Source organism: Cydia fagiglandana, chromosome 21 (genome assembly GCF_963556715.1).
Source record: "Cydia fagiglandana chromosome 21, ilCydFagi1.1, whole genome shotgun sequence".
NCBI classification, from domain to species: domain Eukaryota; kingdom Metazoa; phylum Arthropoda; class Insecta; order Lepidoptera; family Tortricidae; genus Cydia; species Cydia fagiglandana.
Window position 1 is genome coordinate 5,357,671 of NC_085952.1, and position 17,607 is coordinate 5,375,277.

General features: G+C 39.3%; 1 protein-coding gene across 1 annotated transcript; it reads left to right on the forward strand.

Annotated features, from left to right (window-relative positions):
- The first annotated feature begins 7,844 nt into the window (after positions 1–7,844).
- Positions 7,845–14,232, forward strand: LOC134675279 (charged multivesicular body protein 3). Its single transcript, XM_063533500.1, has 7 exons — positions 7,845–7,967; positions 8,041–8,101; positions 8,205–8,384; positions 8,806–8,846; positions 11,397–11,570; positions 12,828–12,982; positions 13,275–14,232. The coding sequence occupies exons 1-6, from the start codon at positions 7,923–7,925 to the stop codon at positions 12,978–12,980; spliced, it is 654 nt and encodes a 217-aa protein (XP_063389570.1). The 5' UTR covers positions 7,845–7,922; the 3' UTR covers positions 12,981–12,982; positions 13,275–14,232.
- Positions 14,233–17,607: the final 3,375 nt, after the last annotated feature.

The window sequence follows — 17,607 nt, forward strand, 5'->3', positions numbered from 1 at the left end:
AATAACACTCAATCTTCTCATACTCAAATTACTTTTTCGACCAAGATCGCGGCGTTTGAGTCATGTTCATATTAAGATTTCTAGTAGGAATCCCGTGGTGTGGCACCGACTTTGCCGAACACTTGATGACTGATGAGCACAGATATTTGTTCCTGAGTCATGGGTGTTTTCTATGTATTCATTGTTTATTTTCTGTTTTAGGTAGGTACTTAAAAAAATAAAGTAACTTAAACTTATCTATAAAATAAAACTAAATTGAAACTAAAAACGAATACTGAATAAAATAAAAATCTAAGAAATTTGGCTCCTTTGGCTTGGTGCCGAGGACGCTGGCAGTATTTCCCCACTATATTGCGATGCTAAAACGTTGTGCGAGAAAGCTGCCAGCTCTTCGGTCACCAGTGAAATAGATCAGTCTTTTTGATAGCTCTTTAAAAAGCTGTAGATCATTAGACCAAGGGTCTCACAACCCTAAATGGCATAAAAAATACTCGGAGCCGAGATATATATATATATATATATATATATATATATATAGATATATATATATATATATATATATCGTACGTTTTCTGAGAAAGTACCTACCCAATCTACCCATTAACACAAGCCTCCTTATGCTTATCGTGGGACTTAGTCAATCAGTCTAAGAATGTACTATGATAGTTATTTTGGGCATTATCTATGAAAAGGGACCTTATTGTCGATGGCGCTTACGCCGCACAGCGTCGCGTGGCGTTGTATTTTTATCGGAACATCGTTAATAATGGCGTAAGCGCCTTCGACAATAAGGTCCCTTTTCATAGAAAAACTTCACATTCATTTACTTAATATTTAACTTGAAATTAAGATTATTAAGCGTTTATCATGCTAAAGCTACATTCGCTTAGTTTCGATTTTAATGAACGTAACGTAAGTATCAAATCTTTCGTATCGGCGCAACCTTGGGCCTCTCAAGGCCACGTGCACAGCAAGCAATGCATCGCATACACAGACAAAACATCCTACAGACTGAGCATAGTCGCGCTACCCCCTCTGCCATGCATACGGTAGTTTTACTCCATGTTCGAGTCGAAAGTGTCTTTGTGTGACGTCCGTGTAGGAACGGAACAATCACGGCACGGGACTTCGCTCACCTCGTCCCGCGCACCTCCGCATTTTTGGCATCATCGGTTTCATGAAATAATTGCTCTAAACTCGGTCTAGAGGATTCCTAATCTATACTGGGTCAAGCAAATCTTGTCAGTAGCAAACGGCGGCAAATTTGAAAAATCGCGGGTTAGCAACACTGTGTTCGAATAATTCGAAAATCACGTGTCATCTGTGTTTTATCTGTGGAATGTGGACCGCGAATGACAGCCTTCATCTTTGTTTACATTCTGAATCGATTCTATTTCAAGAGATATTTCTGCTGTTAAATACGAATATATTAAATAAGATTATGGTTAATCAAAGCTAAGGTGCCTACAATGCCTACAGGGCCAACTGAAAAATCTAATACAATATTGAAATCCAGTAGGACATCTACCTGCTGAAACAATGTTTTTATTCATATATTCTTGTTTAACGGCATAATCCACTTTTAATTTTATATTGATATCTTCAAATTAGTTAATATTTTTATCAACATCACACACCGCTTTTAAATTGTCCGTCTATATCTATTAATAACAATTTCAAACATTTTCAATACAGAAATCCGCGAGTGACAATTTGAATTGACGTACGTACTTAATAGGGCGCGCTTAGCGGAAAAAAAAGTTTTGGTTCGATGTAAATTGTACATTGCTGTTTTTCTTAGCGCAATACTACTCTTTGAGTGTTGCCCTACTTTAGTTTGCTTTACATTGCTACTGACAAGATTTGCTTGACGCACTATATGATCGCATAGCGCCAAGAATATTATTATTAAAATAAATCATAGCGCTTATTGACGGCGCAGCAACTAGTATCACTTCTCTCTCCTCGCTCTTATAAAAATGCCATTTGTCAAAAAAGGACAACCATACTGTTGACAAGATGAACTTCTAATCAAAGTGTTGCCTTTTTTGGTTCATCCAGGCTGTGTAGGTGTGCGTAAAAACATGTATGTGTGCTCTTTTAGGGATGTGAAAAGTCGATTTTAATCATGTTATATATCGATAAACGCTACACAGCGGAACGAAATAGCTATTAATTGAAGCTTCGATATCTTCGTTAAACATAAACATAATTGAAATGCTAATGGATAATATATAATATAATAAAACAATTCAATTATTGTGGGACACATATTTTAGTAGGTATTTATGTATTTAACTAAATATCTGAACTTTCCCTTCCCTGCTGGGGCGTGAAGATAAAATTGTGATCTGATAACCACAATAAAGAATAAAAGCGTTTTTGTTCATTTTAGGTATCGTTAAACCTTTGAAGTAAAATTAAAATTGCAAGATATGTCGATAGTTTATCGATATGACTTTATCGACATGGCTACAGCAAGGTGGAGTTACATTGTTAATCGTATACTAAACAAAAGTGGTAAAAGTGACAGCTCGCTTAGACGTAATCGTAAGTATATATTATATCTATGGTTTAGTCCCTCACGGAGGCACGCGTATACTACTTCTATAGGATGCTACCTTCTATGACGATTAACAATGTGAATCCATCTTGCTGTTTATGTTTTACGAAGATACTTATTGAAGCTTCAATTAATCGCTATTTCGTTCCGCTGTGTAGCGTTTATCAATATATAACATGATTAAAATCGACATTTCACATCCCTAAAAGAGCACACATATACGTGAAGCGGTGGTGGCCGAGTGGATATGACGTCCGACTTTCAATCCGGAGGTCGCGGGTTCAAATCCTGGCTCGTACCAATGAGTTTTTCGGAACTTATGTACGAAATATCATTTGATATTTACAACTTGCTTTTCGGTGAAGGAAAACATCGTGAGGAAACCTGCATACATCCGCGAAGAAATTCAAAGGTGTATGTGAAGTCCCCAATCCGCATTGGGCCAGCGTGGGGACTATAGCCCAAGCCTTCTTGCGAGTGAGAGGAGGCCTGTGCCCAGCAGTGGGACGTATATAGGCTAAATTATTATTATATACATTTTTACGCACACATACACAACTTGACACCACCTAAAACGGTAACACCTTGATTTGAAGTCCATCTTGTCAACAGTATGGTTGTCATTTTTTGACAAACAGCATTTTTAAAAGAGCGAGGATAGGGAATTGATACTAGTTGCTGTGCCGTCAAAGAGAACAGACAACGTTGGGGCCTTGCGTCGAAGCAAGGTACCTAAGCGATGAGAACATGACCAGGCCTATAACCGCGAAAATCGAAGTTCGCAAATTGCAGGCATTTTTCTCTGTCACTCTAATTACGCCTTCTTTGGAGTAAAAGAGAAAGATCCCCGCAATTTGCGAATTTCGGTTTTCGCGGTAGCCCCTCTGTGTTTCGTAACGATACTTTGACGCCTTACTAAAGTACCTGATCAAACTTCAATTTAATAATACAAAAAAAGTAACAAAAAAGTCAAATTGATTTCATTATCGTAAATTGACTTAATATGTAAATAAATTTTAATTATGTCGCCGATATCAGAAACGCCATCTAGTGATAATAAACCTTAAAAGTAAATGTGACGCGTAGGTTTAATGCGTCAAAGCTACAACAGATGTCGCAAGAAGGCTATTTCAACGCAATTTCAACGCATGTTAATCGTAAGAGTTTTTTAGCTCCGTGTGGCTCCGCGCGCCATCTAGTTCGTGGCTGTGAACTAAAAAATTAGCTACAAGTATAAGAAACTTAGGACGGTGCGCGTTTTTAGTATGGGATTGGGTATCTGTACTAGTATTATATGATCTGTGACCTGAGTGCAGGTCAAAGATCCTTAACACAATAACTCAATTACTTTTTGTGGGGGAAAACAAAGGACTTGAAATAAAATAAATAACTGTGTTATTTCAAGTCCTAAGATCCATCGGAGCATGTTTTTTTACCCAATTAGGTAGGTCCAACTTCGAGAAGGAGGTCAACCGCCGAATCCAACTCGGTTGGGCAGCGTTCGGGAAACTACGTAATGTCTTTTCGTCCGACATACCTCAGTGCCTCAAGACGAAAGTCTTTAATCAATGTGTGTTACCAGCGATGACTTACGGCTCCGAAACGTGGTCTTTCACTATCGGCCTCATCTCAAAATTCAAAGTCGCTCAACGAGCTATGGAGAGGGCTATGCTCGGAGTTTCTCTGCGTGATCGAATCAGAAATGAGGAGATCCGTAGACGAACTAAAGTCACCGACATAGCTCACCGGATTAGCAAGCTGAAGTGGCAATGGGCAGGCCACATTGCGCGCAGAGAAGATGGCCGATGGGGTCGAAAAGTGCTCGAGTGGAGACCACGGACTAGCAAACGCAGCGTAGGACGTCCACCCACAAGATGGACGGACGACCTTGTTAAAGCCGCCGGAAGACGCTGGATGCGGGTGGCTTCCAACCGGTACGAATGGAGGTCCAAGGGGGAGGCCTATGTTCAGCAGTGGACGTCTTATGGCTGAGATGATGATGATGATGTTTTTTTACATGTAATAAATGTGGAAAGTCTTTTCTTAACATCTCATATTAGAAAAATACTTCTGTTTGTAGAGTTAGATCAAGAAAAGTCTGTAGCGATTTTGATAGCCCACGCAGTGCATTTAATATAACATAATTTCATAGTTTTTTTTATTTTATTATAGGAAATTCGTATTATAGGAAAAAGTGCGATACCTTGGTCAGCCCTTTAGCCAAGATAATGCAGGCATCATATGATACGGGCACGTTACCTAAGCAATGGAAAACAGCCACCGTGACACCAATATTCAAGAAAGGAGATAAGCTTGAACCATCTAACTACAGGCCGATAAGCCTCACTAGCGTAGCATGCAAAGCTATGGAGAAAATTCTAGTAAAACACATAAGAGAATTTCTTGCTCTGCACTGTGTGATAGGTGACCAACAGCATGGTTTCTGCCCGCATCGTTCCACAGTCTCTAACTTGCTGTCTTGCCTCTCTGCCTGGAGTAAAAGTTTTAACAAGAGAGACCCTACTGATGTCATTTACCTTGACTATGAAAAAGCCTTCGACAAAGTTCCCACAAAGAGGCTACTTCACAAATTGGAACATTTGGGAATCCGTGGGAAACTATTATTATGGATAAGGGCCTTCCTACAGTATAGAACCTTTAAAGTTAGAGTTGGTGAAACCAAGTCACGGCAACGAGAGATACACAGTGGAGTACCACAGGGTTCAGTTTTGGGCCCCGTGCTTTACATACTATATACAGTTGACCTGCCGCGTCGCCTAAAATGCAGTATTAGTACTTTTGCGGATGACACCAAGTTATTTGCTAACCCACTCGTAGATTACAGCCATCTACAAGATGATCTGAATGCATTAGCAAGCTGGTCTAAAGAATGGCTAATCAATCTGAATTCTGCCAAATGTACTATACTTCACATAGGAAATCGGAACCCCCGCCTAACTTACAACTTGGATGGCACTCCACTAACGGCTGTAAAAACACAAACTGACCTAGGCGTTAAGATCTCAGAGGATCTAAAGTGGGAAGAGCACATCTCTACAATGGTAAAGAAAGCCAGAAGCCTGATTTACCTCATTAGAAAAGCTTTCAAAACCTTGACACCAGAAATGATGTTAAAAATTTACAAAACCTATGTCAGACCCATACTGGAATATGCTTTTCAAGCCTGGAGTCCTTACTTTGCCAAGGACATAGATATGCTGGAGAAGGTTCAACGGAGTTTCACAAAACTACCAAGGCAACTTAAGAACAAGCCGTATGAGGAGAGATTGAAGGAACTGAAGCTCACTACTCTTAAGCACCGCAGAGAACGTGGAGACCTAATAGAAACATACAAAATACTGTCTGGGCACTATGACCTCAAGGATTTTCATGAGATGTTCAAGCGCAACAACAACACCCGTCTGAGAGGTCATCACTTAAAGTTAGAAAGGCATAGGTCCCACAGTAACCCATACAAACACTTTCTGAGCAACCGAGTAGTGAGGGCTTGGAACAAACTCCCCGAAGATGTGGTTTCAGCACAAAATGTGAACCAATTTAAAAATAAATTAGACAGACACATCAATACATCTACTTGTCAACGATAACTATTAATGATTACTGGATACAGGCAATATCAGTTGTCACAACTGCCTGCCTGCTTACACAATAATAATAATAATAAATGACCGGGCTCGAAAGACCCGAGAGTTTTAAAACGGAGATACAAATAATAATAATGTTGTTTTTTATGTGTTTTTGTATTTTACTTTTATATTCATGTTATAAATGACCTAGCCTAAGAAGAAAAATAAATAAATGAATAATAATAATAAATTCTTACACAGATTGACTAAGTCCCACAGTAAGCTCAAGAAGGCTTGTGTTGTGGGTACTCAGACAACGATATATATGATATATAAATATGTACTTAAATACATAGAAAACAACCATAACTCAGGAACAAATATCTGTGTCATCACACAAATAAATGCCCTTACTGGGATTCGAACCCAGGACCATCGGCTTCGCAGGCAGGGTCACTACCCACTAGGCCAGACTGGTTGTCAAGAAGTTGACATTTAAAATAACACTTGCACTGCGTGGGCTATCAAAATTGCTGCAGACTTTTCAGTCTTACTCAACAGGCTTTTATGAAACAAGCCACATTTGTTGTGCAATTCTAAGTGAAAATATATTTAAAAATGACGAAATATTTATTTTTTATAGGTTAAGTTAACACCTGCATGTAACGAACTGCTATCAATTAAATTACGCTTGTCTAATTACGCAATATTATTAAAAGTAGTATTATGTCTATGTGAGTATTTAGCACATATCGAGCACCGGCATTCACGCTTAGTAAAAGATAAAACTGATAAGTTTAGTATGACATAAGTTGTTTGAATTCAAATAAAGTACCAAAATGAAGTAAAATTTACAGATTCTTAAGATTTTTGATGAATGAGATGAAGAGTCCCCGAATTTATACAAATTTAGAATGTCTATAAAAAGACTTGCTACATCAGAACTGTCGTGTCTTGCAAGCTATAATGCAACGACTTTAATACAAAGAATAGAGATATTAATCAAGTACTTACCTAATATTAGGCTCCCCGGTTAGACGACCTGGATTTCACTGTATTATTACAGTGATTAATCGCAGGCAAACAGCACTTACAGAGTTTACGGAGTAATTTTTATGTGTTCATTCACAATAAATAATAAATTCACAGTAAACAGAAATGCCGCAAACCCGCAGTCCTGAGTAATAATACCAGTGTATTGAGTAACGATCTCCTCAGTAAAGGATTTTGTTATGTTGTTATACTTGTTATTAATTAATATACTGCTTTTCGCATCCAGTGGTTTTATAAACAATTTTAACAAAAGTAGTCTAGTTTATTTCACGAACTACATTCAAGATTTATATTAGCTAGTTCAATTTCTTGTCAGTGTACATAACGTTTTTACATAACGGTATAAGACAGCTTTAAGCTTAGTTTTAGGGTAATTTCAAAAAATGGCAACAGTGTAACTGGCAAATTTGTGACGTATACGCTACGATTGACGCAAATATCCTGCTGTATATCTCAGATGCTATAAATTAATCAATTTCGATTAAACTTAGGCGAACAAAATAATTGATTTATGTTCTTTTAATATCGTTATTTTGTATAAATAATGAAACTATTACCCACATAAAATCTAGATACAACATTGTTGTATCTTTTACGTTCCTTTTCATCATCAGAGTACGCAGATGAGGTCATCGGCTTGGCAAGTGTCACATTCAGAATCTGTCAAAACAAATTGGTCAATGATACTTGTGTCGAAATTTCCTTAATTTACCAACAAAATGGGTCTCTTTGGCAAATCTAATGATCGAAATCCAAAAGAAATGGTGCGTTATCCCATAATTAACATCCACAAACCCTCAAATCGATAAAGAATGTATATAAGCTATTTAATTTCAGGTAAACGAGTGGTCACACAAACTACGCAAAGAAGGATACAATTTGGATAGACAAATCCGAGGTATGACTAATCTTTAAGGCACTAAAGCATCTCGTATTTGTTTGTTCACTTAATGAAGTAAGTAAAGACATTGTGTTTGCGGTAATACAATTTTGTTTTCCAGCAATACAGCGCGAAGAGGAAAAGATAAAACGTTCGTTAAAGGAGGCAGCCACAAAAAACGATAAGCAGGTGTGCACAATATTGGCGAAGGAAATCATACGGTCACGGAAGGCCATCAGTAAAATATACACTAGCAAAGCACATTTGAACTCAGTACAAATGCAGATGAAGAACCAGTTAGGTAATTCAACTATCATTGTATTGTTTTTTATTTCATCAATTAAGTAATTACAATATATTCTACTAACTACCTACAAAACTTAAGAAACTAAAACCCAAAGGTCCCCATCACACTAGCAGCGTTACCCCGCTGTAAGGTGATAGAGACCTGTTGGACAAGCCATGACTCAGAACAGGGGTCATTCCCTTTCTCCCTGGGGCGCTTGCCAAGCTCTCATTATTTGTATTGTATACTTTAATAGTAACTTTAAATATTGTCCAACCGTCTCTTGATCATTTATTGGTTTAAAAGTTATTTTTGGTGTATTTCCATTTGTCCCCACCCCACCCCATGTGACTGTTGCCATACATGAGGCGGGGGATTCCCATTTGTACCTGGTGTGGACAAATGGGAATGCACCGTAATTTTCAATTTGTTGCAGCTACTTTAAGAGTTGCGGGGTCATTGCAAAAGTCCACTGAGGTAAGCATTTTTTGTTGCAATAATCTTTCAAGTATTTACAAACTATGTAACAAACAAAGTTTTCCCCTTATGTCCACTGCCAGCAGTTCACCTGGTTTTGGTATTTGAACAAAAATGGCTACATCACTTACTAAAGTCAAAACATTTGCAAACTATTGCAATTAATATATTTGGTAATAAATTTTTCTCAATCATGATGAAGGCTTTTATATAAATATTGATTTTTCTAAAACTTTACAATGAACAAAAACCATAATATACCATAAATTCTTTAAAATATAATAAAATAACTGTCATCCCATTGTTTTTATAATTTATTATAAATATAAAATCATTTTATTTCGGATATAAATCCATAGTTGTTAGTTACAAACATTTAAAAATTAACTTATAAAATAGTGTTAGTAGAATTACAATGTAATCTTAACCTAAGTACTTAACTACTTATTCACTACAGTGTGGAGTTTTGACCACTGCTGCAGCAGGGGGGAGTCCCACCTATCCAACAACGCTATCATGATACTGTTAGCGCTGCCCCGCCAGCGGCTAAGTAAAGAGGCGCACCGCTTCCGCATGATAGCCGCAAAGCCGTCGACTTGCGCCTCCTCAAACATCCCGGAGGCGCTACAGTGACGAGGCAGCCCCATCAGCATCCTGAAAGCGTTGTTGTATTGCACTCGTAGGTCGCTGTACGCCCGCTGCGTATAGCTACCCCACAGGCTGCAACTGTAGAAAGACTGGCAGTAAGCTTTGAAAAGCGTCACTTTAACTGCATGTGTGCAACGTGCAAACCTGCGGGTAAGCATATTGCACCGCACGGCCAGCGACCTACGTTCCCTCTCTATATCACAGTTATCGCTAAGATCTTCGGTAACCCAATGACCTAAATACTTAAACTTACTTACCCTAAGCAGAGTGTGCCATATAGAGATACATCCGGCAAACTGGTGTAGGTTTTATATCTGGGCTTGAAAACCATTAGCTCACTTTTTTTTGCATTGTATTTTAGGCCATGCGTTTCCGCATAGCCTTGACATATTGATATTAGCCTTTGCAGCGCCCTGATTGAAGGGCTTAGCAGCACCATATCGTCAGCGTAACTTAGGTTATTTATACACACTCCTCCTACATGACAACCGACTCTGGTGCTACTAAGCTCCTCAATCAGCTGGTTCATGTAAAGGTTGAAAAGTCTGGGAGAGGTCAGACCTCCCTGCCTCACCCCACACCCCAACCTATACTCCCCCGAGACCACGCTTCCCCACCTGACTTGGTTTTTTTTGGTGGTTATACCAGTACTGTAATAACAATATGCATTCAGGAGCCAGGGTTGTTTCCTTCCTTAACTTATCCCATAACAAATCGTACGATACCAGATCAAATGCTTTAGAGAGGTCTAAAAAAGCCGCAAATACAGGGGTTTTTCTGGTCGTATAATACTGCAGTCTGTTTAAGGCAAAGGATAGCACTCTCCGTAGACAAACCAGGTCGGAACCCAAATTGCGCATCGTTAAGTGACAAGTGCTTCTCCATTTGCCGATCAATCAGGCCGTCCAGTACCTTAGCCATGATAGAGGCTAGCGATATTGGTCTGTAATTAGATAAGCTAGAGGAATCACCCGTTCTGTCTTTAATTATTGGCACTACAATCGTACGCATCAGGTTTTCCGGCAGGTACGAGTGACGCAGACATAACGTGTAAAACATTGCCAGAGACCTGGGCAGATGGATACCCGCATGTCGTAAGTGTTCGACGCTAAGATCGTCATGCCCTGGGGATTTTCCTCCATCTAAACCTTTAATAACACTCCACACATCGCTATCTGTAAAGCTGGTACTACACTTCAGGTGGACATCCGAACTAGCCCCGGACACCGACGACGCAGGGCCCAATGGCGACTCTAATTTAAAATGTCTTTGGAACAAGTTAGCAATTTCAACGGGCTCATGTATCCCCTCCACGCTCACAGGGAGACCCGCCTTATGGTTTAATCGGTTTGTGTTTTTCCAGAACTTGCCAAACTTTTTACTTGAATGGTGTTGCGCAATAATATCCATTTTAATCTTTTCCGCGTTATCCTGGCACCATTTAAGTTTTGATTTAAATATTTTTCTGGTTTCACACATACGGTTATAAAAGAAACCAGATTTCGGTTTGCCATATCGCATCCAAGTGTGAAACCATAAACGAGCCTCGCCATGCGCCTCTCGCACGTACCTATTCCAGCCGGTTATATATTTTTTTCTTTTTACACTAAGTTTATTGACATACGTTAGCACAGCAGCGCCCATTGAAAGCGTATCGATAATTTCCTTGTACATGCCATCCAGTAGTAAACAATGACTCTTATCTGTACACAACTTATCTGCGCAGTCGCAAAAACATTGGTTAAAATCGAGCTCTCTTAACCTATTATTACAATATTCACGATACCTATCAATCTGATTTTGGTCGCGTTCACCCCACTTTACTTTATTTTGCCGCAAGGTGTCCCTCGGTAGGATTTTTGGTGTTATTAAATCTATGTTATACAACAAATAACTGTACAGGTAATGCAAGCAATGCAAGCCCTCATCCGTCTACCAGAGATAGCCAACATCATGCAGGAGATGAGTAAAGAGATGATGAAGGCCGGCATCATCGAGGAGATGCTGGATGAGACCATGTCTGCGGTGGAGGATGAGGAGGAGATGGAGGAGGCGGCGCAGAGTGAGGTCGACAAGGTTTGTGGACCTTATTGCTTTATTATTAAGGTTTATTTTGTTATGTCTATCTATCTGAGATAGCCAACACCATGCAACAGATGAGTAAAGAGATGATGAAGGCCGGCATCATTGAGATGCTGGATGAGACCATGTCTGCGGTGGAGGATGAGGAGGAGATGGAGGAGGCAGCGCAGAGTGAGGTCGACAAGGTTTGTGGACCTTATTGCTTTATTATTAAGGTTTATTTTGTTATGTCTATCTACCAGAGATAGCCAACATCATGCAGGAGATGAGTAAAGAGATGATGAAGGCCGGCATCATCGAGGAGATGCTGGATGAGACCATGTCTGCGGTGGAGGATGAGGATGAGGTGGAGGAGGCGGCGCAGAGTGAGGTCGACAAGGTTTGTGGACCTTATTACTTTATCATTAAGGTTTATTTTGCTATGTCTATCTACCAGAGATAGCCAACATCATGCAGGAGATGAGTAAAGAGATGATGAAGGCCGGCATCATCGAGGAGATGCTGGATGAGACCATGTCTGCGGTGGAGGATGAGGATGAGGTGGAGGAGGCGGCGCAGAGTGAGGTCGACAAGGTTTGTGGACCTTATTACTTTATCATTAAGGTTTATTTTGCTATGTCTATCTACCAGAGATAGCCAACATCATGCAGGAGATGAGTAAAGAGATAATGAAGGCCGGCATCATCGAGGAGATGCTGGATGAGACCATGTCTGCGGTGGAGGATGAGGAGGAGATGGAGGAGGCGGCGCAGAGTGAGGTCGACAAGGTTTGTGGACCTTATTGCTTCATTATTAAGGTTTATTTTGTTATGTCTTATCTATCTGAGATAGCCAAATCCTGCAGGAGAGGGAGAGATAGATAAAGAACTTTTTGGCCTTTTGATTAAGGTTTATTTTGGTCTGATAGCTGAGGTAATGTATCTTGCTGTAAACCAATAAGGTAGGGATTTATGTACAGATCTTTACATCAGATCTGTTTGGCGTAATCTGTCAATTTATGGTGGGAATTATTCCCAGAGGTGTCTCCGGACACACATCTGTTCCTGATGTCTATAATTATTTATTTGAAACTTTTTTGCATATAAGAAAAGTACAGCAAGTGGACTTAATAATGTTTCTAGAGTCTAGGTACTCGTATTCAGTCAACCATAGAGCCAAACAGAAATACGCCAGCAGCGAGAAAAAAGTACCTAAATTTTGAGCGAATAACTTCTGTTAATATTTTTTTTCTTTATGTAATTTTTGTTTCAGGTGCTATGGGAGCTCACGCAGGGTAAACTGGGGGAAGCGCCGGCGCCGCCCACGGCCGTCGGGGCGCCGTCCACGAGCCGCGAGGCGGAGCCCGTGCCCGACGAGGCGGAATTGGACGAGATGCAGACAAGACTCGAGGCGCTGCGATCTTAGTGGTAAGGAGATTTTTTCTTTTTTTTATGTGATGTCAGCAAACGAGCAGACGAGCCGCCTGATGGGAAGCGGTCATCGTCACCCATGGACAGAAGCAACACCACAGGAGCCACTTAAGCGTTGCCGACCCTTGAGAATGTCAGTAGTGGTATTATCGTTCTTTTTATTTGCCTTTCTTAAAATTTTTAGTACGAAAATTGAAGCCCACAAAAGTTGTCTTTTTTATTTCGAGTGCGACAGCCGCTTTTAGTTCCTCTACAGAACGTGTAGTATTAAGTACTTTTCTTTTTTCAGATACGAAACTTACTTATAAAGGACTCGCTAGATGGCATGGAGCGTGAAGTCTGCTATTGCCTTGTATTTTGTACATAATAAGTTTTTAGAGAATCGCTTAGCGTTTAAAGTTGTGCATTTTCGAATATTTACAATAATTTTTATTATAAAGTGTATTTATTTACTTATTGGCAGAACTAACTTCACATTACTTTCTGTATTTCAACCTACAAATAAATTGGTAACTGATTATTTTTAAGGTTTAACCACCTGAGTCCCTTATAAAGGATTTAATCGAAATCGAATTTTGAAGGAACACAAGAAGGTTCCAAATTCAAAACTGCAATAATGACAAGGGGGGCTCAGGAAGTTAAGAACCCATACAACGTATACAAATATATAATGCAAAACGTCGCCTTTGTCTTAGTTCGTGACGCTCGAAAGATCTTTAGGGTGTACGGTGCACGCTAGCTGGTTAACGAAAAATAGTAGCAACAACTGGGGGCCTACCGCGAACCACGTCCGACGTGTTGCCTCCCAATCACACTTACGTATGAATTTATAAGTGCGACAGAGAGGCAACACGTCGAACGTGGTTCGCAGTAGGCCCTCGGATAGCGGACGCCCTTAGTCTCTGTGATAGAATAAGAAGGGAACCGTTTTTTTATTAGGTATAGTTTATTTGTTATTTTATTAATAAATTTCACGCTAATTTTCTTCCAATATTTGATCACTTTTCTCTAACTTAGTTCAGATTTAGCTGTTATAATATAATACATTAAGAAAGTGTTATTTAATCTTGTATAATTCGTTTCCGATGTTACCTGTATGTAATTTGGCATGTTTTATACAGGATGTTTTTTTAGGGATTCAATTACAAAAGTTATTGTATAATTAGTAATTACCATTGTTATAAACATGCTGTTGTAGCTTGAATGTGAAGTTTATACGATTGAAATAAATTAATGCACTAATCATACTTTTTGTTTGTATTTGCAGATCCTAAGATAGTAAAAATAAATAATCATGTAAAAAAGTACAGATACAAATAACTGCATAGTATAAAAGCTCTAAAAAAATTTAAAAGCCTTTTGACAGCTATTTGCCAAGTCTAAAAATATATTTACAGTGGGTACATAAATATGGTCCTATTTTCCCGCACTAGTGCGTAAAATAGCACTTTTCGTGCGTATGTCAAAAGTTCAAAACGCTATATATATGTACTGTAAAACGTTGTACGATACACGTGCGAATTCCTCTATTCCGCACTTGTATCGTAAATAACTATTTTGCCTTGACTCCATTTTTTTGTGGAACCTTTCTATGTGTAGTCAACCTTAGCGTTGTTGCGACGGCGCGTGGGGTCAATGACCAGAATGACCTCTGTGCGTTGAAGACTGTACCAGCGATGTGACGATTCCACTTTTTTTCAATTCGAATCATTCGAATTGATTCGGCCGCTGATTCGAGTTGTCTCGACTCGACGGTTCGCGTGGTTCGCGACAAGGTCACGGGCCGCGGTTCCGTCGAGTTGAGACGGCGAGTCAAGCGGCAGTTGTTGTAAACAGAACCTTCAGAGCACCGAATTAAGGTTTATTTTTGGTTTATACTAGCAGTGAAATCGAGTTGGCATGGCGAATCAAGCGGCAGTTGTTGTAAAAAGAACCTTCGGGCCACGGAATTAAGGTTTATTTTGTCACAGTTGCATTTTGTAGTTGGATTAATAGAACCCAGATAGTAGAGACTGAGGGTGCCCATACAACCATTTCCAGTCGCCGTTACGACGCGGTGTAGACACATCTTGTGTCGACACCGTCTGTTTCGGTCACAATTCCAGTCGCAGAGTCGTCGCCGTGTCGACACAGTTACCAGAAATGGGGAAGGGTCGACACATGACACAAAGTGACGTAAAGTGTGGTCGCCGTGTGCACACATTGTTACTAGTTTGCGACTACTTTATGCCAAAATCATTCGTTCATTCGTTCATTTTGTTCCTGTCAAATGGAAACTGTCAGATGGAAAAGTAGTTAAATAAAAATAAGTGACATTAATACGCCATCTCTAAAACGGATTACAAGACGTAATTATATATTGTTTGCATTTATATTACAATAGGACTTAAATTATTATGGGGAATTAAACTGCTCGAGTAATTTGATAAACTAAGTGTAATATAATCAACGCGCCACCACATTGTTTTAGTTTAGCCGGAAATGAAATTGTTTACTTCTCAGTGCCTGTGTTCATAAATATATTATTTGATGGATTTTTAGTACTTCGATGCGTATACTATACTTAAATAAGAGAAATAACGCTTTACATACTACGAAACTTGTTAATTATGATGTATAAATATGGTTTAAGGCTGAAAAATATTGCAGTAACAAAGTAGTCGCAAATGTTTCGACTTTGTGTCGACTCTGTGTAGACACATGACACGCGCTGTCAAAAGTAATAACAAAGTTACTGGATTTGCAAAATGGCTCCTTGTGTTCATTTGTTTTCAGATATTCTCAAAGTGTAAAAATGCCGTGGTCAAAGATGGGACTTAATAGATTAACTGTTTATTCGACTAATTAATGGAATAAAAAACGTTAATCCTCAAATTTTAATCACGATTAGTTTAGTCGACCTAACATAGAATTTAATTTTGGAATCCAAAATGGCGGCCATGCACTGTGTCATAAAAGTCGTCATGGATGTCGTTTTATACGTTTTAAAGGGCCCCAATTTTGAAAATGATGACCATTTTGGAATCCAAAATGGCGGCCATGCACTATGTCATAAAAGTCGTCATGGGTGTCGTTTTATAGGTTTTAGGAGGCACAAATTTCAAAAATGGTGACCATTTTGGATTCCAAGATGGCGGCCATGCACTATGTCATAAAAGTCGTCATGGATGTCATTTTATAGGTTTTAGGGGGCCCCGATTTAAAAATGATGACCATTTTGAAATCCAAAATGGCGGCCATGCACTATGTCATAAAAGTCGTCATGGGTGTCGTTTTATAGGTTTTGGGGGGCGCAGATTTAGAAAACGATGACCATTTTGGATTCCAGAATGGCGGCCATGCACTATGTCATAAAAGTCGTCATGGGTGTCGTTTTATAGGTTTTGGGGGTCGCAGATTTCGAAAATGATGACCATTTTGGAATCCAAAATGGCGGCCATGCACTATGTCATAAAAGTCGTCATGGATGTCGTTTTATAGGTTTTGGGGGGCACCAATTTTGAAAATGATGAATCCAAAATGGCGGCCATGCACTATGCCATAAAAGTCTTCATGGGTGTCGTTTTGTAGGTTTTAGGAGGCGCAGATTTCAAAAATGATGACCATTTTGGATTCCAAGATGGCGGCCATGCACTATGTCATAAAAGTCGTCATGGATGTCGTTTTATAGGTTTTAGGGGGCCCCAATTTTGAAAATGATGACCATTTTGGAATCCAAAATGGCGGCCATGCACTATGTCATAAAAGTCATCATGGATGTCGTTTTATAGGTTTTAGGGGGCCCGCTTTCGAAAATGATGACCATTTTGTAATCCAGAATGGCGGCCATGCACTATGTCATAAAAGTTGTCATGGGTGTCGTTTTATAGGTTTTAGGGGGCCCTGATTTCGAAAATGATGACCATTTTGGAATCCAAAATGGCGGCCATGCAGTATGTCATAAAAGTCGTCATGGCTGTCGTTTTATAGGTTTTAGGGAGCGCAGATTTCGAAAATAATAACTATTTTGGAATCCAAGATGGCGGCCATGCACTATGTTAAAAGTCGACATGGATGTCGTTTTGTTGGTCATAGTCATCATTTTCGAAATCTGCTCTTCCTAACACCTATAAATCAACATCTATGACGGCTTATATGACAAAGTGCACGGCAGACATCTTGGAATCCAAAATGGTCATCATTTTCGAATTCTGCACTCCCTAAAACCTATAAAACGATATCCATGACGACTTTTATGACAAAGTGCACGGCACACATCTTGGATTCCAAACTGGTCATCATTTTCGAAATCGGCACTTCCTAAAGCCTATAAAACGATATTCATGACGACTTTTATGACAAAATACGTAGCCACCATCTTGGATTATAAAATGATCATCGTTTTCGAATTCTGCACTCCCTAAAACCTATAAATCGACATCCGTGACGACGCAAGTTATCTTTATTTTCAGATCTAACAAATTGCTACAGAATACAAAGGACAAAAAAAGAAGCGAGGAGGTAATGAAACAAGCAAAAATACAGATGATTCCTCGACGCAATTGGATGCTTCTTAAATTGTGTCCAGATTTTTTTGTCATAAAAGTTTTTATTTTTCACATATTACTCTCACAAGTTCCGTG